The sequence below is a fragment of the Lepidochelys kempii genome, chromosome 6 (genome assembly GCF_965140265.1).
Source record: "Lepidochelys kempii isolate rLepKem1 chromosome 6, rLepKem1.hap2, whole genome shotgun sequence".
NCBI classification, from domain to species: Eukaryota; Metazoa; Chordata; order Testudines; family Cheloniidae; genus Lepidochelys; species Lepidochelys kempii.
Genome location: NC_133261.1, coordinates 28637814 through 28664481, shown reverse-complemented (window position 1 = coordinate 28664481; position 26668 = coordinate 28637814). Strand labels below are relative to the sequence as shown.

Sequence of the window (26668 nt, the reverse complement as noted above, 5' to 3'; positions counted from 1 at the left end):
TTTCGCTATTCTCCCTTCACTACAAGTGGCCCACTCTCCTTCTCCCTTCCTTTATTCCCCTCCCAGCCACCCATCATTCCTTGTCCTACGCAGTTACCTGCCTTGCCTACGATTGCTGATTCAGCCATCTTCCTACCTCAGTCTTCCCAACCTCTCTTCTTCTGTAAACTTCAGGGCTTGGGCCCAGAGGCCTCTGTAAGTGAAAGGTGTTGGGGCCAGTGGTTTCTCAATCCCTCTTTTAGTTTAGCTAATGCACCTTTGTGCTGCATTGGACTGCCCCAACTCCCTTCTTTTTGATTTATGTCATGTTACAATGCTATGGTTAATGGAGTTGTCCTACAGCTGACCTCAGATCACAATGCAGCCTAATTCAATGATCAGGGAACAATCAGGGAGGTGGCATATTTTGGACCAGTCAACTGATAGCTGAGTCTGAGCAATGGAGGAAGAAGGTTGGTTATGAAAAGAGGGGAGGTAGGCTCTGTAGCAGGAGGGGAGCCAGACAAGGCTAGGAAAGATTAAGCAGGGCTCCCCTACTTAGCACAAGAGCAGGGTTACCCCAGCACAGCACACAATGCAGCAGTAGAAGTTGGCTGCCAAAAGTTTGGGGATGCCTCAGTGCTGGAGACTGGCTCTGGATTTAAGGATCAATTTGTTTAATCTCCATGGTGAGCTTTACTTCTGAATATACAAGTCAATCCGTAAACCAGTGAGCCCCCTAAACCGGACCTGTGCACAGAAACAACATCTCCATTCTAGGAAGCGAGATTGAGTTCCACCAGGGATTTTAATGCTGACAGGTCACAATCGGGGCTAGCCTGTACTCCCACCCAGCTCTCCCATGCCGATGATGTTACTCCAGCATGCTGCAAAATCCCTTTCTACTTTGAAGAAAAAAATAACAAAACAAAAAACCGCACAGGAAAATGAAAGAAATCATTTCCAGTCCACTCTTTCAACAGAAAGCCCCAGTGACTGGTAAAAAATGAGTGGGAAACACATCAGCCCCCATTAGGAAATGACTTTGGGAAAGCAAGATTTGATGCAGAGATCTGAATGATCTCAGCAAGTGGTAATCCGTACCCATGCCTATTTGGGAAGGACAGGGACGCTTTAATGTTTGGTGACAGTGGAGAAGAAAATCCTCACTGGACAATCGGCTTCCACTAACTTCTATCCAGTCTTCCAGCTCTTTGATAAGAGGAGCACTCTAATCTGGGGCGAGTCCCCTCTTTATCATAAAGGCCTGACCCAGGGCTTATTAAGATCAATGGAAAGACAACAACTGGTTTTAGACAATATAGGATAGGCCTCTTAATGAAAAGATCTTCAGAAGATTCCTTCAGCGAGACTCAAGACAGACACAATTCCCAAGGGAGTTCCTCAAGGTGAACTGGCGAATAGAACGATCTTGCGAATACGAGTTCTTTAAATTAACTGAAAATCTTCAAGGCTAACTCCACTTTCTGTGTTTTTGATGTGAAAAGCTTTAATGTCACAATATCACATCAAGCTTAAGAGCTATTAAAAGGCAGAGATTTATTAACAAATGCAAGTAGAAATGACTAATTTGTAGGGTAAATTTAACATTTGTACAGTTGGGACAATAGTTTTATCTGGAATGTGGGTGGAACGGCTACAGTATGGTGTCACCCCAGATCAGAAATGGGTGGCAGGCATTTTAGTAGCATTGTTTCTCTGGGAGACACCCATACTACATTAGACAGGTACTCCAAAGAAACATCTTACACATTGAAATTGCTCTGCTAGGTCAGATACTCTTGATTTCACTGTTGCCTCTGCCTTGAGACAAAGTTTTAAAAACAAAATCCTACTTGAGATAGTGAATGACTCTCAGGACCCCTCTTTTACTGCGACCTCCTCATGCTTTTGCTAAAGAACTACAATCCTGACCTGCAGCAGCACCTCCTGCCAATCTAGTTTTGAGCCCAAACACAACTCTGCCAATGCACCTCAATCCTAACCTACTAGATCCCCTGCCATTGCAGTTCTGGGCCCATGCACAGCTCTCCAAATGCAAACAATCTTTTCTTGCAACACTTCCCAATGGGCTAGTTCTGGGCTCCATACAACCTCTGCAAGTGCACCTTTGTCCTAAGTTGCAGTACCACCCCTTCCACTGTCCTTCAGCAGAGACTGCCAATTTTGCTGAATTGGGGGTGGGGTGTGACCTAATAATGTACGCAAACAAACGAAGACAACGAAGAGACCACTAAACTCATGCTCACTTGTGACTGAAGTTAGCCTCTGGGCTTTGAAAGAGACGCATGCTCCATTTTTCCTCACAAAAGCCTTTTGAGAGCAGTCTGGATGCTTTCCAGATTTGCGCTATGTTTAAATGCCATTTACTGCCCCTCCTCCACTGCTCTCCCTCAAACATTTCTTGAAGACTTGAAACTCCTGATTTTCATTCACACAGAATCGAGTCCTGGAAAGTTCTGTCCTTAGCTCAATGTGAACTAAATACGTTTTAGCAAACAAATTAAATTCTAACAGAGATTCAATGGCTCAAAGTGCTCACAATGTATGCTGGGTAGATTTCAGCCTTAAATCAGGCTAACAATGGGACATTCTCATCCAGAAAAATCCCAAAGTGCTTTACAACCTTTGACAGACTGCACAAACTATGAGTTAAATTTCAACTGGGCTCTGTATGGACACCTGCCCATAAAGCTGCAGCCGGAGTGGGGAGTGCAGGATAGAATCTGACTGGACCAGTTATGGAGCTCCCAAAAGAGGACGACTCCACAGATATTTGTGGAGTGGAGCCATGGAGGCAGGGCTTAAGAGAGCAGAAGCATCACCTGCAGATAGGCACTAACTCATCTTAATATGCCCCATTCCACACAAAAGGACCCTCTACTTCGAGCAAGAATAATTTGGACAGAGATGGTGGGGGCCAGGGAAGGCTTACCAGAACATTGCTGTGGCAGCACAGATGTGTGCATACATTTTCTGGCCACATCTGAAGGAAATAAATATACATGTCCACCACTGAACCTCTGAACAGCCTCTTCTATGGCAAAATGCAACAACTCTTTTAACAGCGCAAGGAAACATCACAAAATAGCTTAAGTAAAAGTATTATAACCAGCTGCAACTAAAGCTGTAGCTGCTCCTCTGAGGGGTGTATGGATTAGGGTGGCTGGCTCTGTGGGTGACCATCAGCAGTTTCACTGTGTCTTCACATAGAACAGCGAGGCTGTTAGGCAGGAGTCTTTGTTTTGTCCAGTGTAGATAGGACAATAAGGTTGCTTGGCAAAACCCAGGAGTCTGCTGGGCTTAGCAGCCTCTCAGTTGCCCGCTACCATTGTGGAAAGGAAGGTTCAGAGTGTCATGCTGATGTTGGTACAATATGTATGGCCCTGCATCCTGGGAGAACTCTTTCACTGAGGGAAGGCACGGACATTCAGATGAAGACTTTTTCAGGACCATGACCCTTCCTCTCCAATATTGTGGTCGCCAGTCACTTCCTTTATTAGAATACACAGAAATCATGACTCCTTTTAAGATTCATATCTATGGTGACTCTCTGGCTGAACAGGGCCCCTCATTTACAAGAATATGCTACCATGTTTCCATTCTGAGCATTTATTGTTTATCATGGTGTCCCATAGCCTGGTTTTGCATGAAAAGAAGCACCTGAGTGACAGGAAAGCTGTGTGGACCTTTCCTTGTTGGATCCAGACATATGGCTGGGTATTTGCAAGTGGAAGTGCAGGCAACAAGAGCCTGAATGACTATGAGGAACGTACAGTCAAAAATGGAGTGTTTGGTCAATATTGTACAAGCTAGTCCTTTGTTCATCCTGTACCTGCTCATCCTTGTTTCTGACATAAATTACATGCAGTTGTTTGAATAGGATTTCTCAGGGAATGGCATGTTTCTCAGAAATGTGCCTTAGTGTAAAACAAAAGCTGCACAACCACACTACAGCAGTGTGGCAAGGGTGCTATGAAGTGTGACAACCTTAAGATACGACTCAAGCTAACTAGCTGTCCAATATTGTAGCTCTTCCTTTTATCCTAGCCCCTTCAAGGGCCAAATCTATTAATCTTAATCCTAAATCAGTGGACCAAACTGTGGGGCGAGCCCATCTAGGGGCAGCGCAAAGGAGAGTTCAGGGGGCTCCTGGCCCTGCCCCCAGCTGTGACCCCAGCCTCAGCCCTCTTACTCCTGTCCATGTCCCGCCCCCCAGAGCCGTGACCCCACTCCGGGGGAGGGGGGCACGGACACGGGGAAGGGGGGAAATGAGGTAAAAAGTTTTGGGATCGCTGTCCTAAGTGCAGAGGGCTGACACAAGGCCTTGTGATTCACCTAAGCCTTAAGCATAAGTAAAGCTTTGCACAGATCCTCTGCAGCAAGGTGGATTTCAGTCTAAGTAAAGGCTGCAGGATTCTGCCTCTTGTTATGCTGTCGTCAATTGATGCTGGTCGCTGGCTCACTTGTAACTCTAGTCCTGCTCCTTCTGACCAGCGTTCATTGGCTGGTAGAGATGCGGGACTAATACAGGTTACGCTTTGTTCTTAGTCAAATTATGCCTGACGGGATGTGCTGGGAACTCGGCATTCTTCCCACAACGCTCTAAGTCGTGGTTGGCAGCACAGCACCAGCACAGCTGCATTTATGCACATGCCAGCTCACAGCTTGAAACCTCGGGCTTTAAAAGTCACAAGGCCCAGAGTCTGAGTGTGAAGATTGTCTAATTAAAAAAAAAAAATCTCGTCTTTTAACAAGTCTTACCAGTGTCAGAAGGAGGGACGGACTTGGTGAGAATGCTGTCTGTAATGATGCCCATAGTGCAGAGTGCCAATACCATGGGGAGAGCAATGACGCAATAATGGAACACGTTGGTCATCAGCACCTGAGTGACAGAACAAAATATACCCTGTCTATTAGAAAGCCAGCTCCTGCGCAGCACGAGATACAATCCTACCTGGATTTTCATAAGTACATAGTGCACTAGACTCCTGGTTGGTGTACGGTGGTGAAGCTCTGATGCAGCAAAACAGATTTGCACCAATAGAAGATCCAGCCCATTCAAATCACTTGTGTTAAATTTGTGTTGAATACAGTATTATAAACATTCAGTATATGTAAGAAACTGTAACCGATACATTAAGGTAGAACCTCATCTAGTTTTGCTTTGCTAATTCACAAAGCGTGATAATTCCCACAATCCCCCCTTCTTCCCCCAGGCTGTGTGCTCCACCTCTCAGGAAAAATTTAATAGCAGGGGCCTGTAGTGCAGTCTCATTAAGTTCTCATTACTTATACAAAACAGGCTTCTACAGCACCCATTATAATGCATCATCATAAATAATTAAAACTAAACTTTGCTTGTCAAAATAAATGAACACAGTACATTATGTAATACTGTACCCTTGGGATCGCTAATCCTGTTTGTCAGTATACTTGCTAATGAATTCACTGAATTCAGTAATCTGGAACGGGTCTCCCACATTAATAAGGACACATTAATGAGCATAATTAGTGAGTGTAACAATTTTCTTATTGCACATGTTCTGAGCAGAGATGTCATTTCAGAAGTTTATTACTTAAACAAAAGTACAAGAATAAACTTCTTATGCAGTGGGGCTAAACCAGCTCTGAATTCATTCACAATCCCTACTGGTCAAATGAATGGATTTCTCTGGAGCACGGAAAGGAAATTAATGCCCCTCCTCCCTCACTCTGTACTGGAACTCTCTTATCCTATGTTTAATTTCGAGGTGTGTTTCTTTTACTGTCATCTGGAGATCATTTATATCCTTTGTTAAGCTGGAAGTTTTACTCATTGGATCATCCTGCATGGCTTTTCCTTTCATAAAATCCAGTCAGCGTCTCTTGGTTACAGAGGGAAAACAAGCCCAGAAACATACCTAACTCATGACCTACTCATGCTGAGGTTTAAAACATTGTCCTGACTGGATTAAAAAGTATGTATATATTCAACCCCTGTCTGGAGGCAAAGGTAGATAGGTGCCTTAATTTCCATGGGACCTTTGCCTGAGTTTTGAGTCAGGGCTACAGAATATAGCCTTGGTGCACAAAATATTCAGACCAGTGGATGGATAATAAGAGCTACTTTGCTAGAGCAAATGCTTCCAGAGCTCATGCAGGGATCTCAGGAGAGAATGCAGCTTTAACACTCCCCTGACCCACAGGAATTGTCTGCCACTTGGGCAGTGTGGAGGCAGCAGGGAGTAGATGGAGCAGAACCATGGCTTCCTGCATTAGACGATAAATGTTGGACGGGCCCTTCAATAACAAACAACAAAAGTGGGGAATGACCATTAAAAGCAGAGGGAGTGCTGGGGAGAGTGCTTTCCCCCACTGAGGCTCTATAGGAATCAGGGTTGGAAGGTCCCAGTATGAACATGACTGCCAAACCTGGGATTTATTTTTCAGATAGGGAGGGTTGTGCCTGGGGTCCCAGGATGGGGGCTCAAAGGCAAATGGATGGGAAACAGGAGAAAAGGGGCAGGACAAGTCAAAACCAGACACCCCCAGAGGAAAACATCCCTCATTTGACTGACAAACCTTTCTGCACCACCACCCAGACCCCTGTTAACGCGTAAGCCTTCCCACACCTGCAAATGAGAAGCATCATCTTCTCTGACCACTGAATGCTCATCCCAGCTGTTCAAACTCCCCACGTCTCCCAGCTGGCCCACCCCTGCCCCATCTTCAACCCCCGGGTAATAGGCACCCATCATCTAGACTCCTTTCAAGCTGCAAAATTATCCTCTTAGGTCATGAAAAGCCCCACAGAGCACCTCCTGTGCTACATGCCAAAACCCTTCCAGGGAGGTGTTTAGGTTTCTTTTTCAAACATCTGCTCTCTCTACTTGCTTCCACTCTTGAGGAAAAGGCTTTGTTTTGCACACATGGCATCCATTGGCAGGCCAACAATAGCAAGTACATAGTAGGAGGAAAAAATTAAGTTGAACTATCTTTAATGCTCATTCTTGGAAGGGAGGAAGGGGGAATTAAAGTCATAAACATTTTATGAGCCCAGATCTGTAATCTGAGTGCTGGGGTCAGCCAGGGCCCTCCTGACACTGCGACAAGCTGCCTCAACAAGGCTCATCCCTGTCGGGACCTCCATTATGAAAAGCCACCCCGCATGCAGATGTTGTCTTGGCAGCCCCTTGAACAGAGCACTTTTTAATAAGCTCTCCTGGGTGGAAAGGACTGCAGCTGTATTTTCCTATGAATAGTTGTCATAGGAAGTCATTCCTGACCCTTGTCTCTCAGGTCCATCAGGCTGTCCCAAGCCCCCTAGGCATGTCCCAACTGCCAGCTCTGAAGTGAATTCACAGCACAGTTCCCCCACAAAGTTAGTAAGAACTTCTTTGGGCTGGATTTCTTCCAACCATGGCTTATTAATCCACAGTAAGTAGGGCAGTTATGTGCACTGCCCTGCAACAACACTGTGATCTGTCCAGAGGAAATTTAAATTATGCTCTTTAAATTACTCCTTTTTTAGTCTTCCTCATTATTATTACTCAAAACATGCCCAATAAATGCATGCATCCCACTCCTACTGCTTTGGATGGGTTTCAAGTCTTTTAAATGACACCTCATCTAACAAATTCATTAAACAAAGAGTCTGAATGAGAGATGCCGTCTTGCTTGGCTCATGATGTTCTCATTATTGCCTTTACTCATTTCTCAAGCTTCTGAGGTAATTAAAGTCTGGTGCATGGACAGGAATGTTAAAATGTTTCCATCAACCTGCTCCATCACTCCTGAGATAGCAAGACTAAGGCGGGTAATTGGGCTCCACTCAGGTTCTGCATCTCTGGCGGTGCCATTGAAGTTCATCCATTAGGCTTGTTTCAGGCCAGCTGTGTGTGATGATGATGATGAATGGTATGCTGGACTTACGGCAGCACAGTATGCAACCCCATGTAGGATTTTGTGCTCATGATTTTGATTCCTCAGTTCTCTGGCTGGTAGGGCTTAGGAAGCCTTGCTAAGACAGGCCATTTTATCTGGGTTGAGCAAGGAAAGGGTGATTTGCACCCCTTTTGTGTGACCCAATTTGGTTCTTATGCAGTCTCTGGGTGGAAGGACAGGTCAGCACAAAGCAATCAGGTGACTTGGCACAAGGTCACCCAGTGAAACGATGGTTTACTTTCTCAGACTAAAACTCCAGAACTTCCTGGCTCCTAGCTCTGTGTTCTAACTTGTATAGGGGACACAGTGTTGCCTAATAACTCGAGTATATGTCTGGATGTCAGGAGACCTGGATTCTATTCCTTACTCTGGCATGGATTTGATATGTCCTCTTGGAAAAGTCACTTAACCTCTGTGCCTACATACAAGGTTACAGTGTAACAGGTATGTGAAAGAGACTTGTCATTTTTGCCACTGTAACACAGCCATTTCATTGCAACATGACACAATAATCAAATGCTAGTTAGAGGGTTCAAGGCCAAACCATTCAGTGAATTTCTAAAGGCCGACAGCTGAATCTATTGTCATTTTTCTCTGTTATCCTCATCCAAGACTTCATGCACCCTGGAGTCTTGGCAGTTCAAGACTGAGGTACACAAAAAGTGTTCTATGTTTCATTCCAAAAAGGCACTAATCTTGATTGTTAAAAACAACGAACCAAAATGACCAACCCCTAATATCACCAGCAAACTTTTGTCGAAGTGTGGGTTTTTTGCCTGTAACTTTCGCTTACTTTCAGAGACATTCAGGAAACATAACCAAGCAAAAACGGAGTGTAAGATTTTCAAAAGCATCGAGTTACACAGGCCTGTTCTCAACATGGTTTGTACTGGTATGACTCTTTGGGTTAGGTGTGTGGGGAATGTGTTGTGGGGTTTTGTTACTGTTGATTTTGTTTACCAAAAGAGTTATACCAGTACAACCCCTAGTGTGGTCACAGTTAGGGCTTATCTACATTGCAATGCCTTGGTTGGTATCCCTATGCCGGCATAGTCTCCTAGTGTAGACACAGCATAAGCCAACAGTAGTTCTGACAGCACGGTAATGTCCCTGAATTAGCTAAGTGGACGGAAGCACACTTCTGTCAGCCCAGTTGTTTTTACACTGGGGATTTTGCTGGCATAGTTGTATGGAACAGCAGGCATGGGTGGGTGCGTGTGATGCCAGCAAACTCTGTTGGGTAGATGAGGCCTTCCAGCAGGATAAAGTTTTCTTATAGTAATACAGCTTATTCCTTTTCCCATATAGGAAGCACCTTTATACCACTATAACTGCATCCACTAAGGGTTGTACTGAGTTAACAGCACCAGTATAGGCTGAGAGTATAACTTATGTGTAGACAAGCCCTTTAGGAATACAAGTTTCACTGAAAGTCAATGAGCCTTTTGACCCTAAGTCACTAAGGGCCTGTCTAGGCTACAAAGCCATATTGCTTTACTTCATTAAAGCAGTACAACCTCTCTAACGTGGGCATGGCTATATTGGTTAAAAAGGTGCTTCACGTCAGAATAGCCACGCATGTAGGGGGAAGGGGGATAATTATGCTGATAAGTCATACTAATCACACTAATATAACTGCATCCACACGAGAGCTGTTACCGGTATAGCTATATTGGTTAAAAAGCTCCCAAAACCCACACCCCTCATCAATATATTTACGCCAGCGTAACTTTTAAATGTAGGCCAGGCCTAAGGATCTTTTAAAAATCCCACCTCTTCTCTTACCATAGCAAGGCCCACTCCACTGAAGACTAAAACACTCAACATGATCAGGTTCCTCTCTGTAAAGCGACTTGTTAGTCTTCCAATTACCAGACCCTGGACAACCTAGAAAAAGAGCAAACACACATATATGTTAAGTACTATATGAAATATCTTATCGGGCAAGCTATAGGGGTGGAACTGTTGCCAGTGTTTCAAGCAAGGACCTGGGAGTCAGGACTTCTGTATTGTGACCGCAGGTGAGCTACTGACTGCCTATGACTTAGTTTTCCCATCTGTAAAATGGGAATAAGTGTAGGTCACTATCTCAGTGGGTGGTTGCAAGACACAGTTCATTAGTGTATGTAAAGCACTTGGACCTGGAAGGCATTTGGGATTCAAAGTGCTGTATTCTGAAATGCATTCTAGATTAAATTTACCCTGCGCAGAGGACCAGCATAAAACCTGTGTGTCACTTAAGACCTCTATGTAGGGTTTAAATGGGTTTAAAAGTTTTGTATTCCAATGATAAAGCTGCACAAATCTGCCAGAAAGATACATGATATCCTCTAGGGTGTGGATTTTCCCATTAAACTGTGTTATTACTAGAACTGGTCAAAACTTTCAAATGAAGTTGTTTTTTTGGGGGGGGAGGGGATGTAAAATGCCTTTTATACCAACATGAACATTTTTACGACATATAATTCATTTTGGTTGAAATTTTTCATTTTGATAAATGTTGCAATTTTTTTCCTAAAATTTTCACTTTGATGGGGGGGAGGAGGAGGAACACACTTGCCTTTCCTTCTCTTCCTGTGTCTTAAAAATATCATAAACATAAAAAATATGTTGCTATGGGTTTTAAAACTGGAAAAAAGTGAGAGAGTTGGTTACTCTCCACCCCGAGTGGGAGGGAAAAAATTTAAACAATTTTTTTCATAAAAAAAATTAAAACTCTCATGAAAAATTTCAAACACAATGAAAAACCGTATCTTTTGACACTTTTCATGATATACTCACCTTTTTCCATCCAGCTCTAGTAATTATGATTTTGTTTTGCATTCTCCCCTCCCCCAAGAGTGAGTAAATACTATAAATATAAATTAGAAATACCAAATAGATCATCTTCCTGATATAGTGCTTCTGAGTGCTCAGTACACTCCTCAGACAGTGTAATAAAGATTTTCATTTCAGGATAGGCATGATAGAAACATCTGTGGAATACTGGAAAAAGTAATGAATTTTTAACAAAAAACTGAAGGGACACTAGCAACAGTTATTCCCAGCCTTTGTCTTGTCTATAACGATTGTAAGCTCTTTGGGGCACAGGTAGTGTCTATACTGAAGCACTACAGCAGCACCACTGCAGTGGTGCAGCTTTGCTGCTGTAGCTTTTTAAGTGTAGACACACCCATACTAAAACGCCTAGGACTATGAGACCTTGATCTTGGCTGGGACCACAAAGCACTACTGGAAGGTAAAGACAGCAACATTCAGTAACTACATTAAAAGAATGTTGAGGTTGCCAAGTCAAGCACTCTAAAGTGAGGAAATACTAAAACTAAGGTTGCCCATGTAACCTTAATTCAGCCCCCTCGTATGTATGCATTATGATACAAGCTTTAATTACATGATCATATGCTATTTTTTCCATAGGGCACCTGTTTCACTGAGTTCACACGATGACCCTTTGCTGGGGATTAATCAGGGTTGGAGACTGTCTGATCCCTGATTCATTTGTTCAGAAGTGAAGAAGGCCAGGACTAACAGGAAGGGAAAGGATGATATCATGGTGAAGGCAGCTGAATGCCTCCTTGAAGAATTTGATTCTCTCTGCTTCTATCTCTGTGATGCTGGGCAAGTCACTTAAACCAAAATTTTCAAAAGTAGCCACTAACTGTATGTTCCTCAATTTCTGGGTGCCCAACATAAGACACCTGGGGCTGGATTTGCAAAATTGCTGAGCACTCACAGCTACAACCGAAGCTGAGCTCGGAACATAAAATCCTATACAAATGCTAAATACTCTGAAAATTCAGGCTCTTGCGCCCAGCCCCACAAAGGTATTTATGGAAGTTAGGAGTCTTTCTGGCTCAGAGCTGTGGTGCACCAAAACTAGTGGACGTTTTTGGTCTTAATCTCTCTATACTTCAGTTCCCCACCTGTAAAGTGGTGATAATAACAGCATCTATTTTCACAAGGGCGTTGAGAAGATAAATTCATTGATGCTTGTGAAGCACTCAGATACTATGGTGAGCGCACCACAGGTATGACCATGAGAAGATTAATTATTGTGTATTCAGTGCCGGGCTTGTTGATGTGCAGTAAATGAAAACTGGATCACCCACTGAATGTGAAAGATAGAAAAAAATATTGAATAACTGGGCTTCACTGAATGAGGCAGAGATCCCGTGGACAAATAATATGTGATCATGTAATTAATGACCTGGCACATTTTGGACGCTACTAGGTCAACTAAAGTGTGTCATGTGAGGTCTCAAATAAAAGCCAGTATCACACTAGTCATCAGGATTATTGCAAAATGCATGTACGGATGTTGTGTAAGGATTTATGTATAGAAACAGAAAATTACATTCTTAAAGTCATTGTCTATGGACCGGTCACCAGCAAAGGTGAAAAACAGGTTTTCTGTCAGACAACAAATGTTAATCTATCCGGCTGTTTACATGTATATTAAGTATTGTATAGTTCACAATGGGTCTCCTCTCGCAAGGCTAAACTGGATGATAATACATACTGTAAAATCTTCAGAGAGAGAATAGTAACAGGAAGAACCAAACTGTGTGGGGGTATGGGTGGCACGTAAACCACCGGCTTGGGGAGGCTAGCCTCCAGCCCCACCCCTTCCACCTGAGGCCCCGCCCCTTTCGTGCCCCTCCCCCCCGGAGCCCAGAGGCGCCCCCGCCCCCACTGCAACTGTTGGCCCCCACCCCAAGCTAGTGCCCCCAGCCCCGGAGCACTGGGGGGTGGGCAGTGCGACCCTAGCCTCCCCAGCCCCGGAGCGCCAGGAGGGCGGGTGGTGCAGCCCCAGCCCAAGCCGGGGCCACCGCACAGGAAGAGCAGCAGAGCTGGAAGCAGGAGTGGGCCTGGGCACAGAGCATGGACTGGGCCACACCTGGCTATTTGGGGAGGCACAGCCTCCCCCAGACTATGATACCCTCTGTCCATAGTGGGGGGGAGGAGGGAGACCCCCCCCATCTTGAGGTGCACATCAAAGATTTGCTCTAGTGTATTTGGAGGACAAAGACGACACCCTGGCATCCTTCACTGAAGAAGTAAATTGCATCCACTTCACGGAAGAGGAGTCTCAGGCAGGCCTGGCTGAAAACACTGGAGAGAACTTTGGATGAGATAAGCTTCTTTGGACAGGAGGGGAACTTGTTAGTAAATGTTAGTCTCTAGGAAACATGTATGTAACCATGTGTTTCCAATCTTCTTACTCTCTTGAATATATGTTTATTGATAATGACCTTATTCTTGCTTTCACTAGAAACATATCTAAGTGCTGTGGTGTTAAGTAAAGTGGTGATCCCAAGTGGAATCTTAGAAGCTGGCATGTGCTGTTCCTCTGGGAGCAGCAGGCCTGGTAATTCTGAGAACGTTCGGTGCGTAAGGGGCTGGGCACTACAGGGAATGCTCCCGAGGACTCAGGGGTTGGTGTGTGCCTATTGCTAATGTGTACAGACAGAGGGAGGCCTGGAAGGCAGGGCTTGTGTTGCCTGAGGCTGGGGGTTTCAGGGAGCTGATCCACAGCAGGCACAGACAAGACTTCCTCACGCTACGGGCAGGTGATGGTGAAGTGCTTCACAACCTGGGCTACCCCTGGGGAGCATCACAGCATTAACTGGCACCCTCAAGCCCAAAGCAGACCATCAAAAAAACTGAAAAGCAGAGAAGACAACAATGGGGGGGAGGGAATAAAAAAGCACATCTGTGATCAGACCCTCAGTTCAGGTAAATCAATGCCTGCACACCTACTTCAGTTTACACCAGCTAATGACCTACGGTGCTCACTCTTTCTCTATCTCACTCTAATATACAGTATAAAATTTTCTCACTAAAAGTTGTCTGGGGCTACTGCGGTCTCTGTCCTTTGGAGCAGCCAGGAACAGGGTTAAGCTGGAGGGAGTGAGCAGAAATACTTATCATACCCTGGCCCTCTCAGCAATGGGAGGATGGGAAAAGTGGTGAAGTAGCCACATCCATTCTAGTTATCAGTAGGAGGAAGGAGGGGGAGAGGCTGATGAGAATATTGTATTGGAGATGCAGTGAGCCACAGAATAAATACTGTGCGGCACCCTAACATTGGCCTGCAATGCTGTGTCAATATATGGGGTGATTGTCAGAATAGCTGGATGGGCCAGCTGAGGTGGGCGCAGTCTGTCAGAGCTACCAGGCAGCTGGGAATTCTCCCAACAAGGCAGCACCACCAAGCAGACTAAAGTTACAGCTTTGATTAGGAACCTTCTTTGGGGTCATCTGGTTAGGCCCTTGCTTGGAGACGCCATTTGATTGGCATGGGCCTATCACAGGACTTTCAGGGAATGACCTCAGTGCTCACCAGCTCAGGCATAGGGATGACTCACTAGAAAGAGGCTGAGGGAGACCAATTACAAAGCATGCTGTGCAATGGCAGGAGGTGGTTAGTGGGGTGATCATAGTGCTACAACCAATTTGTGGCACCATTCAATGGAGGGAGGAGAAGTGGCTGAGTAATGCTTCTCTAGGCGTACCTTTTTAAAAGTGTGCAGTCATTAGCCTTTTGCAACATTCCAGTCTAACTAATCAAATCTCAAGGAGATGCATGCCACGAAGGCCTGTCACTGCTGGATTGGACCTGCAGCTTTGCTGAGTCACAGCTGCTTACCCAACAGGTATTGTAATGAGATCTGGAGTTTGATCTCCAGGTGACTGACTCAGCCACAGTGAGTTTCTAATACAGTATTAGAAATTTGAGCTGCTCACTTTTTCACATTGATCAATGCAAGTCTTAATTTTCTCAGACTGGAACCAAGAGTGCGCCTTTATTTAATTGGGTTACACCATACAAATTCAGCCCATTCCCTGCCTCAGTTTGTCTCTTCCTTATCTCTCTCCTGCTGTGGTGACTGGAGCTAAATGCACAGCAAGAATTAAAAGGCTGTCCTGTCCCAAAGTCTTCCACTAGTATATGGAACCTGGGACATCCCTCACAATGAAAATATGCTACAGGAACTCCTCACTTAAAGTTGTCCCAGTTAACGCTGTTACGTTGCTGATCAATTAGGGCACATGGGGCTCATTTAAAGTTGCACAATGCTCCCTTATAATGCTGTTTGGCAGCTGCCTGCTTTGTCCACTGCTTGCAGGAAGAGCAGCCCATAGGAGCTAGCTGGTGGGGGCTTGGAACCAGGGTGGACCGGCAGCCCCCCATCAGCTCCCCTAAATTCCCTGTGCAGCAGCCACCCAGCAGACTACCAATTGCCGGCAGTTCAGCTGTCCCGCCCCCCCACTGCCATGTGCTGCTCCTGCCCTCTGCCTTGGAGCTGCTCCCAGGAGCCTCCTGCTTGCTGGTGGGGGTGGGGGAGCGCAGGAAGAGAGAGGCTAATGTCAGGGTGTCCCCCTGCCCCCTGCTCTATGGAGATGGGGTAAGCAGGGGTCAGGAGCAGGACTCAGGACGGAGGGAGCGTGCTGGCAGCAGGGGCTGTCTCAACTTGCTGATCTACTTAAAAAGGCAAAAAGAAAAGGAGGACTTGTGGCACCTCAGAGACTAACAAATGTATTTGAGCATAAGCTTTCCTGAGCTACAGCTCACTTCATTGAATGCATTCAGTGGAAAATACAGTGGGGAGATTTATATACACAGAGAACATGAAACAATGGGTGTTACCATACACACTGTAAGGGGAGTGATCACTTAAGGTGAGCTATTACCAGCAGGAGGGGGGGGAACAGGAGGGACGACCTTTTGTAGTGATAATCAAGGTGGGCCATTTCCAGCAGTTGACAAGAATGTCTGAGGAACAGTGGGGGGTGGAGGTCGGGGAAATAAACATGGGGAAATAGTTTTACTTTGTGTAATGACCCATCCACTCCCAGTCTTTATTCAAGCCTAAGTTAATTGTATCCAATTTGCAAATGAATTCCAATTCAGCAGTCTCTCCTTGGAGTCTGCGTGACCAGAGAGATTGAAGTGTTCTGGTCACGCGATTACAGACATGAAAATTGTGATATTACAACAGAAAAACTTCAAATCCAGACTCCAGCGAGAGACTGCTGAATTGGAATTCATTTGCAAATTGGATACAATTAACTTAGGCTTAAATAGAGACTGGGAGTGGATGGGTCATTATGCAAGGTAACCTATTTCCCCTTAAAAAGAAAAGGAGTACTTGTGGCACCTTAGAGACTAACCAATTTATTTGAGCATTTCCCCTTGTTTTCCTAGCACCCCCCCTCCCCAGACGTTCTTGTTAAACCCTGGATTTGTGCTGGAAATGGCCCACCTTGATTATCATACACATTGTAAGGAGAGTGATCACTTTAGATAAGCTATCACCAACAGGAGAGTGGGGGTTTGTTTGGGGGGAGAAAACCTGGATTTGTGCTGGAAATGGCCCACCTTGATTATCATACACATTGTAAGGAGAGTGATCACTTTACATAAGCTATTACCAGCAGGAGAGTGGGGTGGGGGGAGAGAAAACCTTTTGTAGTGATAAACACCCATTTTTTCATGATTTGTGTGTATAAAAACAAACATCTTCTGTATTTTCCACAGTATGCATCCGATGAAGTGAGCTGTAGCTCACAAAAGCTTATGCTCAAATAAATTGGTTAGTCTCTAAGGTGCCACAAGTACTCCTTTTCTTTTTGCGAATACAGACTAACACGGCTGTTACTCTGAAACCTGACTTTATGGCACTGAAAAAGCAGCAGCTGAACGTCAGTATTATTTCAATCTTTGTGTTCTGAACTCCTTCCTTGCATGTAGCCTCTGTTTTAAAGAGCATGCCGTGGGCTGTTTTTCTTGGGCTTATTCTCACCCATATGGTGCTAACCTTTGTCCTTTGAAGTACTGTGAAAAGAGACCTTGCAGAAATCTGGTCTGTCATCAGTGAACAAAAGAGGAAGGAAATAGTTTGCAAGTGAAATTACAAGAGCCGCCCATGGCTGTGTACACATGCCATAGGTGAAACAGCTTTATCTTTTCTTCTTGAAAGACAGATAAGCCGCTGAACCGCCAGTGGAAATATTGATCTGGAAACTCCCAGCAAATACTTTTAAGCAGTGAAATCTCTTTCTAACTTCCATGCTCCATTTGCAATTTAAGTATTTATCCACAGTACAACAGTCATTGGGTGAGAGAGGGAATGACTCTTTAGTCCAGTGGTTAGGGCACCCAGTTGGGAGGTGGGAGACCCAAGGTAGGTGGACACAGCGAGCAGCTGCCCAAAGCAGCATGTCTCAGCACAGGATTACAGACTTGGGCTTGCAGTGCTACAGGCCAGTGCTAAAAATAGCTGTGTAGATATTCAGACTCTGCCTCTTTAGCCCACCCTGCTCCCTAAACTTCAGAGCCTGAGCCTGAATGTCTACCTAGCTTTTATTTTCTTCCATAGCACAAGCCTCACAAGCCCGAGGATGTAGCTCCGGGACTCAGTGCTGCTCACTGTGTAGATGCACCCCCAGAGTCCAGTGCAGAGGTGGGCAAACTACAGCCCGCAGGACCATCCTGCCCGGCCCTTGAGCTCCTGGCCTGGGAGGCTTGCCCCTGGCCCCTCCCCCGCTGTCTCCCCTCCTCCGCAGCCACGCCGCCCTGCGGGCAGCAGGGCTGAGCGCCCTGCTAAGGGGGTGGCAGCAGCACACGTGCGGCAGTGAAAAAATGGGTAGGAGGTCCTGGGGGGCAGTCGGGGGGCAGTCAGGGGACAGGGAGTGGTTGGATGGGGTGGAGGTTCTGGGGCAGCCAGGGGACAGGGAACAGTGGGGGTTGGATAAGGCGTGGGAGTCCTGGGGGGCCTGTCAGGAGGTGGGGGGTCACTCAGGGGATAGGAAGCAGGGGCATTAGAGAGGGGGTTTGCACAAACCCAAACATCTTTTCCCCACCCCTTCTCTGAGGCCCTGCCCCCTGCTCATTCCAGCCCTGCTCCCTCCGTTCCTCGCTTTCCCGCACCCTCACTTTCACCGGGCTGGGGCAGGGGTGTGGGCTCTGGGCTGGGGCAGAGGGGTTTGGAGTGTGGGAGGGGGCTCCAGGCTGAGCCTGAGGCAGAGGGTTGGGGTGCAGGAGGGGGTGCGGACTTTGGGAGGGAGTGTGGGGGGGAGGGGGCTCAGGGCTGGGGCAGGGGTGCAGGGGGTTGAGGCGCAGGAGGAGGTTCGGGGTGTGGGCTCCGGCTCTGTGGCACTTGCCACCATTTCCAGGAGCCACCTGAGGTATGTCCAGCAGCGGTTCCTAGGCTCGAGGTGGCCAGGTGGCACTGCGTGCTGCCCCTGCCTGCAGGCACCTCCCCTGCAGCTCCCATTGGCTATGGTTCCCCATTCCTGGCCAATGGGAGCTGCAGAATCGGAGCTCAGGGCAGGGGAGCAGGCGAGACCCCCTGGCCACACCTGCATCGAGGAGCCGCTGCTGCTGCTGGACATGCCAGCTGCTACCGAGAGCGGCGCGGAGCCAAGGCAGGTAGGGAGCCTGCCTTAGCCCCGCTGCATTGCCGGACTTTTTAGCAGCCTAAAATCTCCCGGATTGGCGTCAGTAGTCTCCAGGAGATCAAGCCCGATTCCGGAAGACTCCTGCCAACTGGGAGGGTTGGCAACCCTAACTATGATGCTCACTGTTGCAACACCTAAGCCTCTTTGTGGATGCCATCCAGAGCATTTAGAAAAAAACAACACAGCCTAAGTATATGTCTACCTTTCCTAAAGACTCACTATCCCCATAGTAACCTGGGCAGGCCTAACTTCTTCATACAGTTTGGTGGTTGCCTACATCTTAGTCTGGTTCCTCTGAACAAATTCTCCTTATTAACTAAACCACTGTGCTCATACAGTAGACATCCCAATAATCAGGTCAACATACAATATACAGAAGTTATTCCAGAACAGCTCCAATTCTGTCAGCAGATCGAGGGGAGAACTGTACAACCACGGATTCATCCACCTGCACTCTACAGAAGATCAGCAGGTACCATGTCATCTATAAAACACTGAACATCCACTGGGTGTACGTGCGACTCATTCACAAACCAGATCAGCAGCCACAGGGCAACAACAAACAAACAAAAAGAGGAAAGTGTGGCTTAGTACAGGCCCTCCGCCCCTTGAATTTCAGGGCCTGTACAAAGCCCTGGGAATGTCGATAAGTAAAGCCTGCTTTTTTACTTTATCAGATGGTCACAACTTCCTGTCACAAACACCTTTTGCTTTGAACCCGCTACTTAATGTTTGTGAGATTGAGGGAAGCATATCAAGATGCTGGGTGGTGGTGGGAAGGTACGCATATTGAGTCCCAAACTGCTGACCATAGCATCTTGCCTGAAAGAATACAGAATATTTTATATTTTGCAAGCTCCAGGGTGTCATTCATCTTTTCTATTGGCTTAAATTCTTCAGATCGGGGAAACTGAAGAACTTCATGTTTGTTTTCTTAAAACCCTCTTTCATCAGGTAGATTTTCTGCAGGCGTACCTGTCTATAATTAAAAACCCAATCCTTTACTCATTTGTTTGTTGCCCAGAAGAGAAAGCTAGAGGGACAGACTGAGAGTATACATAATGTAAATCTTTCCTCCCAGAGACGGTCTCTCGAATAATCCCGTAACAACTTCTTGCTTCCCGAAGCGGTGTAATTGGAGATACAATTTGTTTGACAAGAAGACATAAATTTAGTCAAAGGACCAGTTTGTCTGTATGTGTAAACTCCCCCCCCCCACCCTTTAATTTTAAAATCACATCTGGTGCTTAGATATCAGTTACTTGCCAGCAACTCCAGGTGCTTCATTTGTCTAATCCTCATTCAGCATGTTCAGAGCAGATACAGCATCATGCCCTAGACCAGGGATTCTCAGCCTTTTCCTTTCTGAGCCCCCCCCCACCGCCAACGTGCTCTAAAAACTCCGCAGCCCACCTGTGCTACAACAACTGGTTTTCTGCATATAAAAGCCAGGGCCAACATTAGGGGTAGCAAGCAGGTCAATTGCCCGGGGCCTCATGCCACCGGGGTCACCACAAAGCTACACTGCTCAGGCTTCGGCTTCAGCCCCAGGTGGCGGGGCTCCAAGCCCAGGCTTCAACCCTGTGCGGCAGGACTTTGGTTTCTGCCCTGGGCCCCAGCAAGTCTAATGTTGGCCCTGCTTGGCAGCCGCCCTGAAACCTACTCATGGCCCCCCGGGCGGGGGGGGCTCAGAAAGGAAAGGGTGCCTAACTCAGACCCCTGGCTGAGAACCACTGCCTAGACTTTCTCCATATACTGATGTTTACAACTCTACAGAAAACTGGAGCCTAACATCTTTCCTATCAGGCCAGCTGCAATCAATGGTGCAGTGTAAAATGACTCTCTGGAGAGAAAGGAGATAAAATTTACACCTTCAAGCAAAAATTCTCATAGGAGCCAGGTCTACATTACAAACTTGTGCTGGCATAGCTGTGTCGGTCAGGCACATGACTCATGATAGACACAGCCGTGCCAGCAAAAGCCCCTGCTGTAGATGTAGTTATACCAGCAAAAAAGTGTGCTTTTACTTGTAAAGCTTAATTTGCTTGGTGGGGTGGGGAGAGGGGTGGAATATGCTATGCCAGCATATGCTGGTATAAACTGCATCCCCACTAGAACCACTTTGCCGGTATAGTATAAAGCACTCCTAGTGTAGACATGGGCTCAGTAAATGTACTTTGAAGGAGGTTTTGTTCACATCTTTTCTGTGATGAGACCACTCTGAAATCAGAATAATTTTACACAGTCCTGACTGAGAATGGTTGTGTGTTACTGAAGGCACGCCAAGCCCTTGACTAAACAGCCTACAGTGATCAGCTCTCTATGCCTGCTGTAATATATTGTAGATTTTAGGGAGTCTCCCTGACACTAGCTGAGTAGCGTGGAGGTGGCTGCTTGCAAAACTCTTGACCTCATTTCATTATCTTTGATCAGAAGTTCCCGTTTGGATTTATATTGGCATAACCACAATTAATTACACATCATCAGGATATCACAACTTCCCTATTACTCTAGACCCCTGGATTTCTTCCATTAAGCTACCCGCGCTACTTTCACCTAATTGCCAGACCTCAGCAATTCCAGTTTTGGTCATATCTAGTTCCTGAGGGGCTGCTTCATCTCCTAGTCAAATAATTCTTTGTTTTCATTGCCTTTAAGACACTGCATTCCAGAACCCTCTTCTCATTTTCTGATCTGATTTCACTCTTCCTTTTCCCAGGCCTCAACTTTCTCCCCCTTTCCCCCATCACTTAGCTTTATTTTACAGCTGCACAGCACTTTCCAATATCCTGTGCTATTAACCTGTGATCTTTGCTTAACTGGGAACAGATGTAGCTGAAAATAAATTCTAAGCTGCCATTAAAAAAAAAAGTTAAAACAACCCAACTTACCCTAGCTGTTAGAAACCATGATCCAAAGCCCAGTGAAGCCAGTGGAAAGACTTCTTCAATGGGAGATTGAGCAGGCCTACATAATGCTCTTTATTTGTAGATGTCAAAGTTCTTCACAAAAGAGGGTAAATATCATTACCTTCATTTCACAGGTGGGGCAACTGAAACACAGAACATTTAAGCAGCTTGCCCAAGGTCAAAATGTGGGTCAGTGGCAGAGCTTGGAACAGGACGAAGGTTTCCTCCCGTCCAGTGCCCTATCCACTACTCCACATTACTGAGGTTTTCTGGAGAGGACATTCCTGGGCCAGATCCTCAACTGGTGGAGCATCAAGTTACACCAGCTGAGGTTCTGGCTCTTGTAGCTGGACACCAAGGAAAAGAGGATGAGATAATTTGATACCTTAACTTATTTGTTGAGCCAATTAATGATATACAAGCTTCATGCCAAAGAGGTCTCTCTGATGGGTGTTGCTCTATGAGACATGGAACGTTTCATTTTGATCAGATTGCAAGTACTGGATTGGGGCAGATTCCCTCATTAAGTTTTAGAAGATGCCTTTTTAAAATAAATCTATTTTGTTAACATTTTAAAGAAAAACTCGGAATGAAGATGCACCAGAGCCCTGGGCTATGGATTAAGAAAAGAGGCCCAATACATTAGAGATAATTTAAGATACTATTGTATAGCGAGACAGTTGGATTTAAAAACGTGGCCTGGAAGTGTGGCTTCTTAATAAGGCAAGAGAATCAGTAGTCCTCACAATAGCGTATCACTGAAGACAATGCTGGAATGAGACTTGTTGACCCTAGCCATTTGGCATGTGACCAGCTGTGTTTGTGTAACACTCATCTGACCCATTTACAACAAACACAGTTTGAGTTCAGACTGCTACCTTTCTGCTTTGCAACCGGGGCTGAATTGCACTTGCCTAAGTAGTTTATATCAGTGCATTGTGGGAAAATCATGACAGCTATCCTATAGTGTCTCCGCATGGGAGAGAGTGCCCAGAGGACATTCACCAGCACAACCTGGGCCCATGCACTCTTTGATATTCTACAGCACAGAGAGAGGGGGAAGGAAGGAAGTCTAAGCCAAACTGGTTGCACAGGCTCACATGGTGTTGGGAGGGAATTCCCTTCTCTATGGCAAAAGAAAAGGTGTGCCAAAACAATTGCAAGATGACAGCAGCATACCAGACAATGGTCACTAACCAAGTATGAACCACATGGGACTGTGAGGACACAATCTGTGGTCAGAGCCAATCATGCCACCAACTGGATACAAGCTGCATTAAAACTTACAGTGTAAGGCCTCTGCTGAAGTTTTGTTCATTGGTAAAACAAATATGAGTGACGCTAAGGGGCAAAGTGAGTCAGACCACCACAGGCGAGGGAGGCTCCCTGGCTGCAGTTATACTGCACAAGTTGTGTGTTTGGGGAGCCTGGACTCACAGGGCTGTTGAAGGGATGCACCCCTCTTGCATAGCAGAGAAAATCCGGCACTGCAGAGGCTCCCTGTGAACCAAGGAGCAGCTGAAGATATGACAAGATTCTGATTAAGGCTTTGAATCTACTTACTAAGCGGTAGGGATGGAACGGGGCTAGTACAGTCCTCCCTCTGCCACAGGAGTGCTGCGGGGCTCCATCAGGCTCCAAGGAATAGCTCTGCATCTGCTCTACAACCTTGGAAGGAGGATTCTGTTCTCCCCTGGGCTAAGCACTGGGTCCCTGGATGTGGCCCTATGGGTATGTCTACACACTGTTTTCAGACCTGTGGCAGTGAGTCTGAGAGCCTGGGTCCACAGACTTGGGCTTGTGCTACGGCTCTACAAAGCGCTGTGCAAAGATACGGGCTCAGAGTCTGAAGACCGGGGTGGAGGATGGCTTTCAGAAACCAAGCTCCAGCCTGACCCGTGACTTCAGAGTGCTGGCTACACAGCTATTTTTAGAGCATTAGACCAAACCCCACTAGCCCACCTCTGTAGACCTGGGCTCTGAGACTTGCTGCGACAGGTTTTAAAATACAGTGTCAGCATACCTTAAGTAGGTTCAGAGTAGCAGCCGTGTTAGTCTGTATCCGCAAAAAGAAAAGGAGGACTTGTGGCACCTCAGAGACTAACCAATTTATTTGAGCATAAGCTTTTCGTGAGCTACAGCTCACTTCATCGGATGCATTCATACCCTAAGTGGCCAATGCTGTGATTCAGTGGCACTAAATCCAGTTTGGATCTTTGGATCTGTTCTTTGAAGCAGCATTACAGTATTCAGGGAGGCTCTCATTCATACTGACTAGTTAGCTGTTCACTAACTGCTCTGAAGTCCTGGATGACTAGAAAAAGGCTAATGTAGTGCCCATCTTTAAAAAAGGGAAGGAGGAGGATCCTGGGAACTTCAGGCCAGTCAGTCTCACCTCAGACCCTGGAAAAATCATGGAGCAGGTCCTCAAGGAATCAATTCTGAAGCACTTAGAGGAGAGGAAAGTGATCAGGAACAGTCAGCATGGATTCACCAAGGGCAAGTCATGCCTGACTAATCTAATTGCCTCCTATGACGAAATAACTGGCTCTGTGGATGAGGGGAAAGCAGTGGACGTGTTGTTCTTTGACTTTAGGAAAGCTTTTGACATGGTCTCCCGCAGTATTCTTGCCAGTAAGTTAAAGAAGTATGGGCTGGATGAATGGACGATAAGGTGGATAGAAAGCTGGCTAGATTGTCGGGCTCAACAGGTAGTGATCAATGGCTCCATGTCTAGTTGGCAGCTGGTATCAAGTGGAGTGCCCCAAGGGTCAGTCCTGGGGCCAGTTTTCTTCAATATCTTCATTAATGATCTGGAGGATGGTGTGCATTGCACCCTCAGCAAGTTTGCAGATGACACTAAACTGGGAGGAGAGGTAGATAAGCTGGAGGGTAGGGATAGGATACAGAGGACCCTAGACAAATTGGAGGATTGGGCCAAAAGAAATCTGATGAGGTTCAACAAGGAGAAGTGCAGAGTCCTGCACTTAGGACGGAAGATGCCCATGCACCGCTATAGAATAGGGACCAAATGGCTCGGCAGCAGTTCTGCAGAAAAGGACCGAGGGGTTATAGTGGACGAGAAGCTGGATATGAGTCAACAGTGTGCCCTTGATGCCAAGAAGGCCAATGGCATTTTGGGATATATAAGTAGGGGCATTGCCAGCAGATAGAGGGACTTGATCATTCCCCTCTATTCGACACTGGTGAGGCCTCATCTGGAGTACTGTGTCCAGTTTTGGGCCCCACACTACAAGAAGGATGTGGAAAAACTGGAAAAAGTCCAGCGGAGGGCAACAAAAATGATTAGGGGACTGGAACACATGACTTATGAGGAGAGGCTGAGGGAACTGGGCATGTTTAGTCTGTGGAAGAGAAGAATGAGGGGGGATTTGATAGCTGCTTTCAACTACCTGAAAGGGGGTTCCAAAGAGGATGGCTCTAGACTGTTCTCAGTGGTAGCAGATGACGGAACAAGGAGTAATGGTCTCAAGTTGCAATGCGGGAGGTTTAGGTTGGATATTAGGAAAAACTTTTTCACTAGGAGGGTGGTGAAACACTGGAATGCGTTACCTAGGGAGGTGGTGGAATCTCCTTCCTTAGAAGTTTTTAAGGTCAGGCTTGACAAAGCCCCGGCTGGGATGATTTAATTGGGGATCGGTCCTGCTCTGAGCAGGGGGTTGGACTAGATGACCTCCTGAGGTCCCTTCCAACCCTGATATTCTATGATTCTATGATTCACTTTCACTGTTTGAACAAGCTACCTACACAGAGGTGCTATACGTATTACTTACCAGCTGGTCAGCTTTGTGCTTGTCTAGGAGAACTGGGAATCACACCGTCCAGTTCAAATGCAGATGTACCCTGAGTCGCTCTTCATTGCTCTTTTAGAGATAGGCAACAAGAGAAATATTTTCTGCCAAATATCCTCCCCCTAGATTGACACAAGGCTATTTTTAAATCTCCTTTCCTAATGCTTTAGGCCAGTGCTTGAACTGGATGAGTGATGCCAAGAAAGGGGGGGGGGGTATTTATTTATGCCTCCACTTCTCACTTGCTGCAGGCTAAAAAAGGGAGAAATGTTCGAAGAAAAAAAAAAAGACAGCATAAACAGTTGGAGTATAATATCTTGAGGTAGGGGGAGGGGAAGGAAGAGGACCCTATCAGTTTTTGAAAGGATTGGGGGCAATAACCATCACTCCCTGTGGGAGGTGATGGTGGGGGGCAGAACCATCATTTTTGTATGGAGGAAAAATATCAGTATTGCCAACCACCAGGATTCAAAAACCAGGGGTCACACCTCTAAAGTCATGAGATTTGCTTAAAAACCTTGAGTTTAACATTAATTCTTTTTATTTGCCTTCCAGATTTTGAGCCATGGGGGATCATATTTTGAAACTTTTCACTGCAGCCAGGGTATTCTGGTGGCATTGTGGGAATATTGGCCACCGCAGGCTCTGCAGACCCAGGTTCTAAGTCCCAGGTCCTTACAGGACTATATTTTAGGGACTGAGCGGCTAGGCAGCAGTTCTGCAGAAAAGGACCTAGGGGTTACAGTGGATGAGAAGCTGGATATGAGTCAACAGTGTGCCCTTGTTGCCAAGAAGGCTAACAGCATTTTGGGCTGTATCAGTAGGAACGTTGCCAGCAGATCAAGGGACGTGATCTTTCCCCTCTATTCGGCATTGGTGAGGCCTCATCTGGAGTACTGTGTCCAGTTTTGGGCTCCACACTACAAGAAGGATGTGGAAAAATTGGAAAGAGTCCAGTGGTGCGCAACAAAAATGATTAGGGGGTTGGAGCACATGACTTATGAGGAGAGGCTGAGGGAACTGGGATTATTTAGTTTGCAAAAGAGAAGTGTAAGCAGAGTCAGAATGAGCTCCACCCTGACATCTGGTGGTGAAGTGTGGCAAGTTGTGGAAAAGAACTTCAGGGGCTGATCTCATTTGCATAGGCACACCCACCCCGCCTAGAATGAGGCCATAGCTGCCCAAATGGTCACTTTGGCTGCTGTGGGATCCCCAGTGTCTCTGTTATTGGGGCAGGAAGAATAAATTGTTATTACCCTGATTATGGGAATCAAGGACAGTGGAACTGTACTTGGCCTTTTGTTATGATGGAGGGACTCGCCATCAACGAAGTAGCACTCGCTAGGCAAGGGACATGGGTTCCAAAACTCTGTGAATTGAGAGAGGCTGGGGACAGGCATTAATACTTGGTGGCATGGTGAGGGCCTTACATGCTAATTGCACTTCCTCCTCTCTCCACTGTGGAATATCAGAGCTAATTTTGATTCCATTAGGAGTCTAGTTACAGGCTGCTGAGCTGAATTCACTTTGGGCTAATGGTGCATCAGCACTGAGGCT

The 26668-nt window shown here is 46.2% G+C and overlaps 1 protein-coding gene across 5 annotated transcripts in view; it reads right to left on the bottom strand.

Moving 5' to 3' along the window:
• The window catches only part of SLC67A1 (solute carrier family 67 member 1), a 141098-nt gene that overhangs the window by 2156 nt on the left and 112274 nt on the right, over positions 1 to 26668 (bottom strand). For all 5 annotated transcript variants that reach the window (XM_073347278.1, XM_073347279.1, XM_073347275.1 and 2 more), the window contains 2 exons: positions 9712 to 9813; positions 4765 to 4885 (listed from right to left, as the gene is read on the bottom strand). In XM_073347278.1, coding sequence (XP_073203379.1) covers positions 4765 to 4885; positions 9712 to 9813 — 223 coding nt within the window. The remainder of the gene's footprint in view (positions 1 to 4764; positions 4886 to 9711; positions 9814 to 26668) is intronic.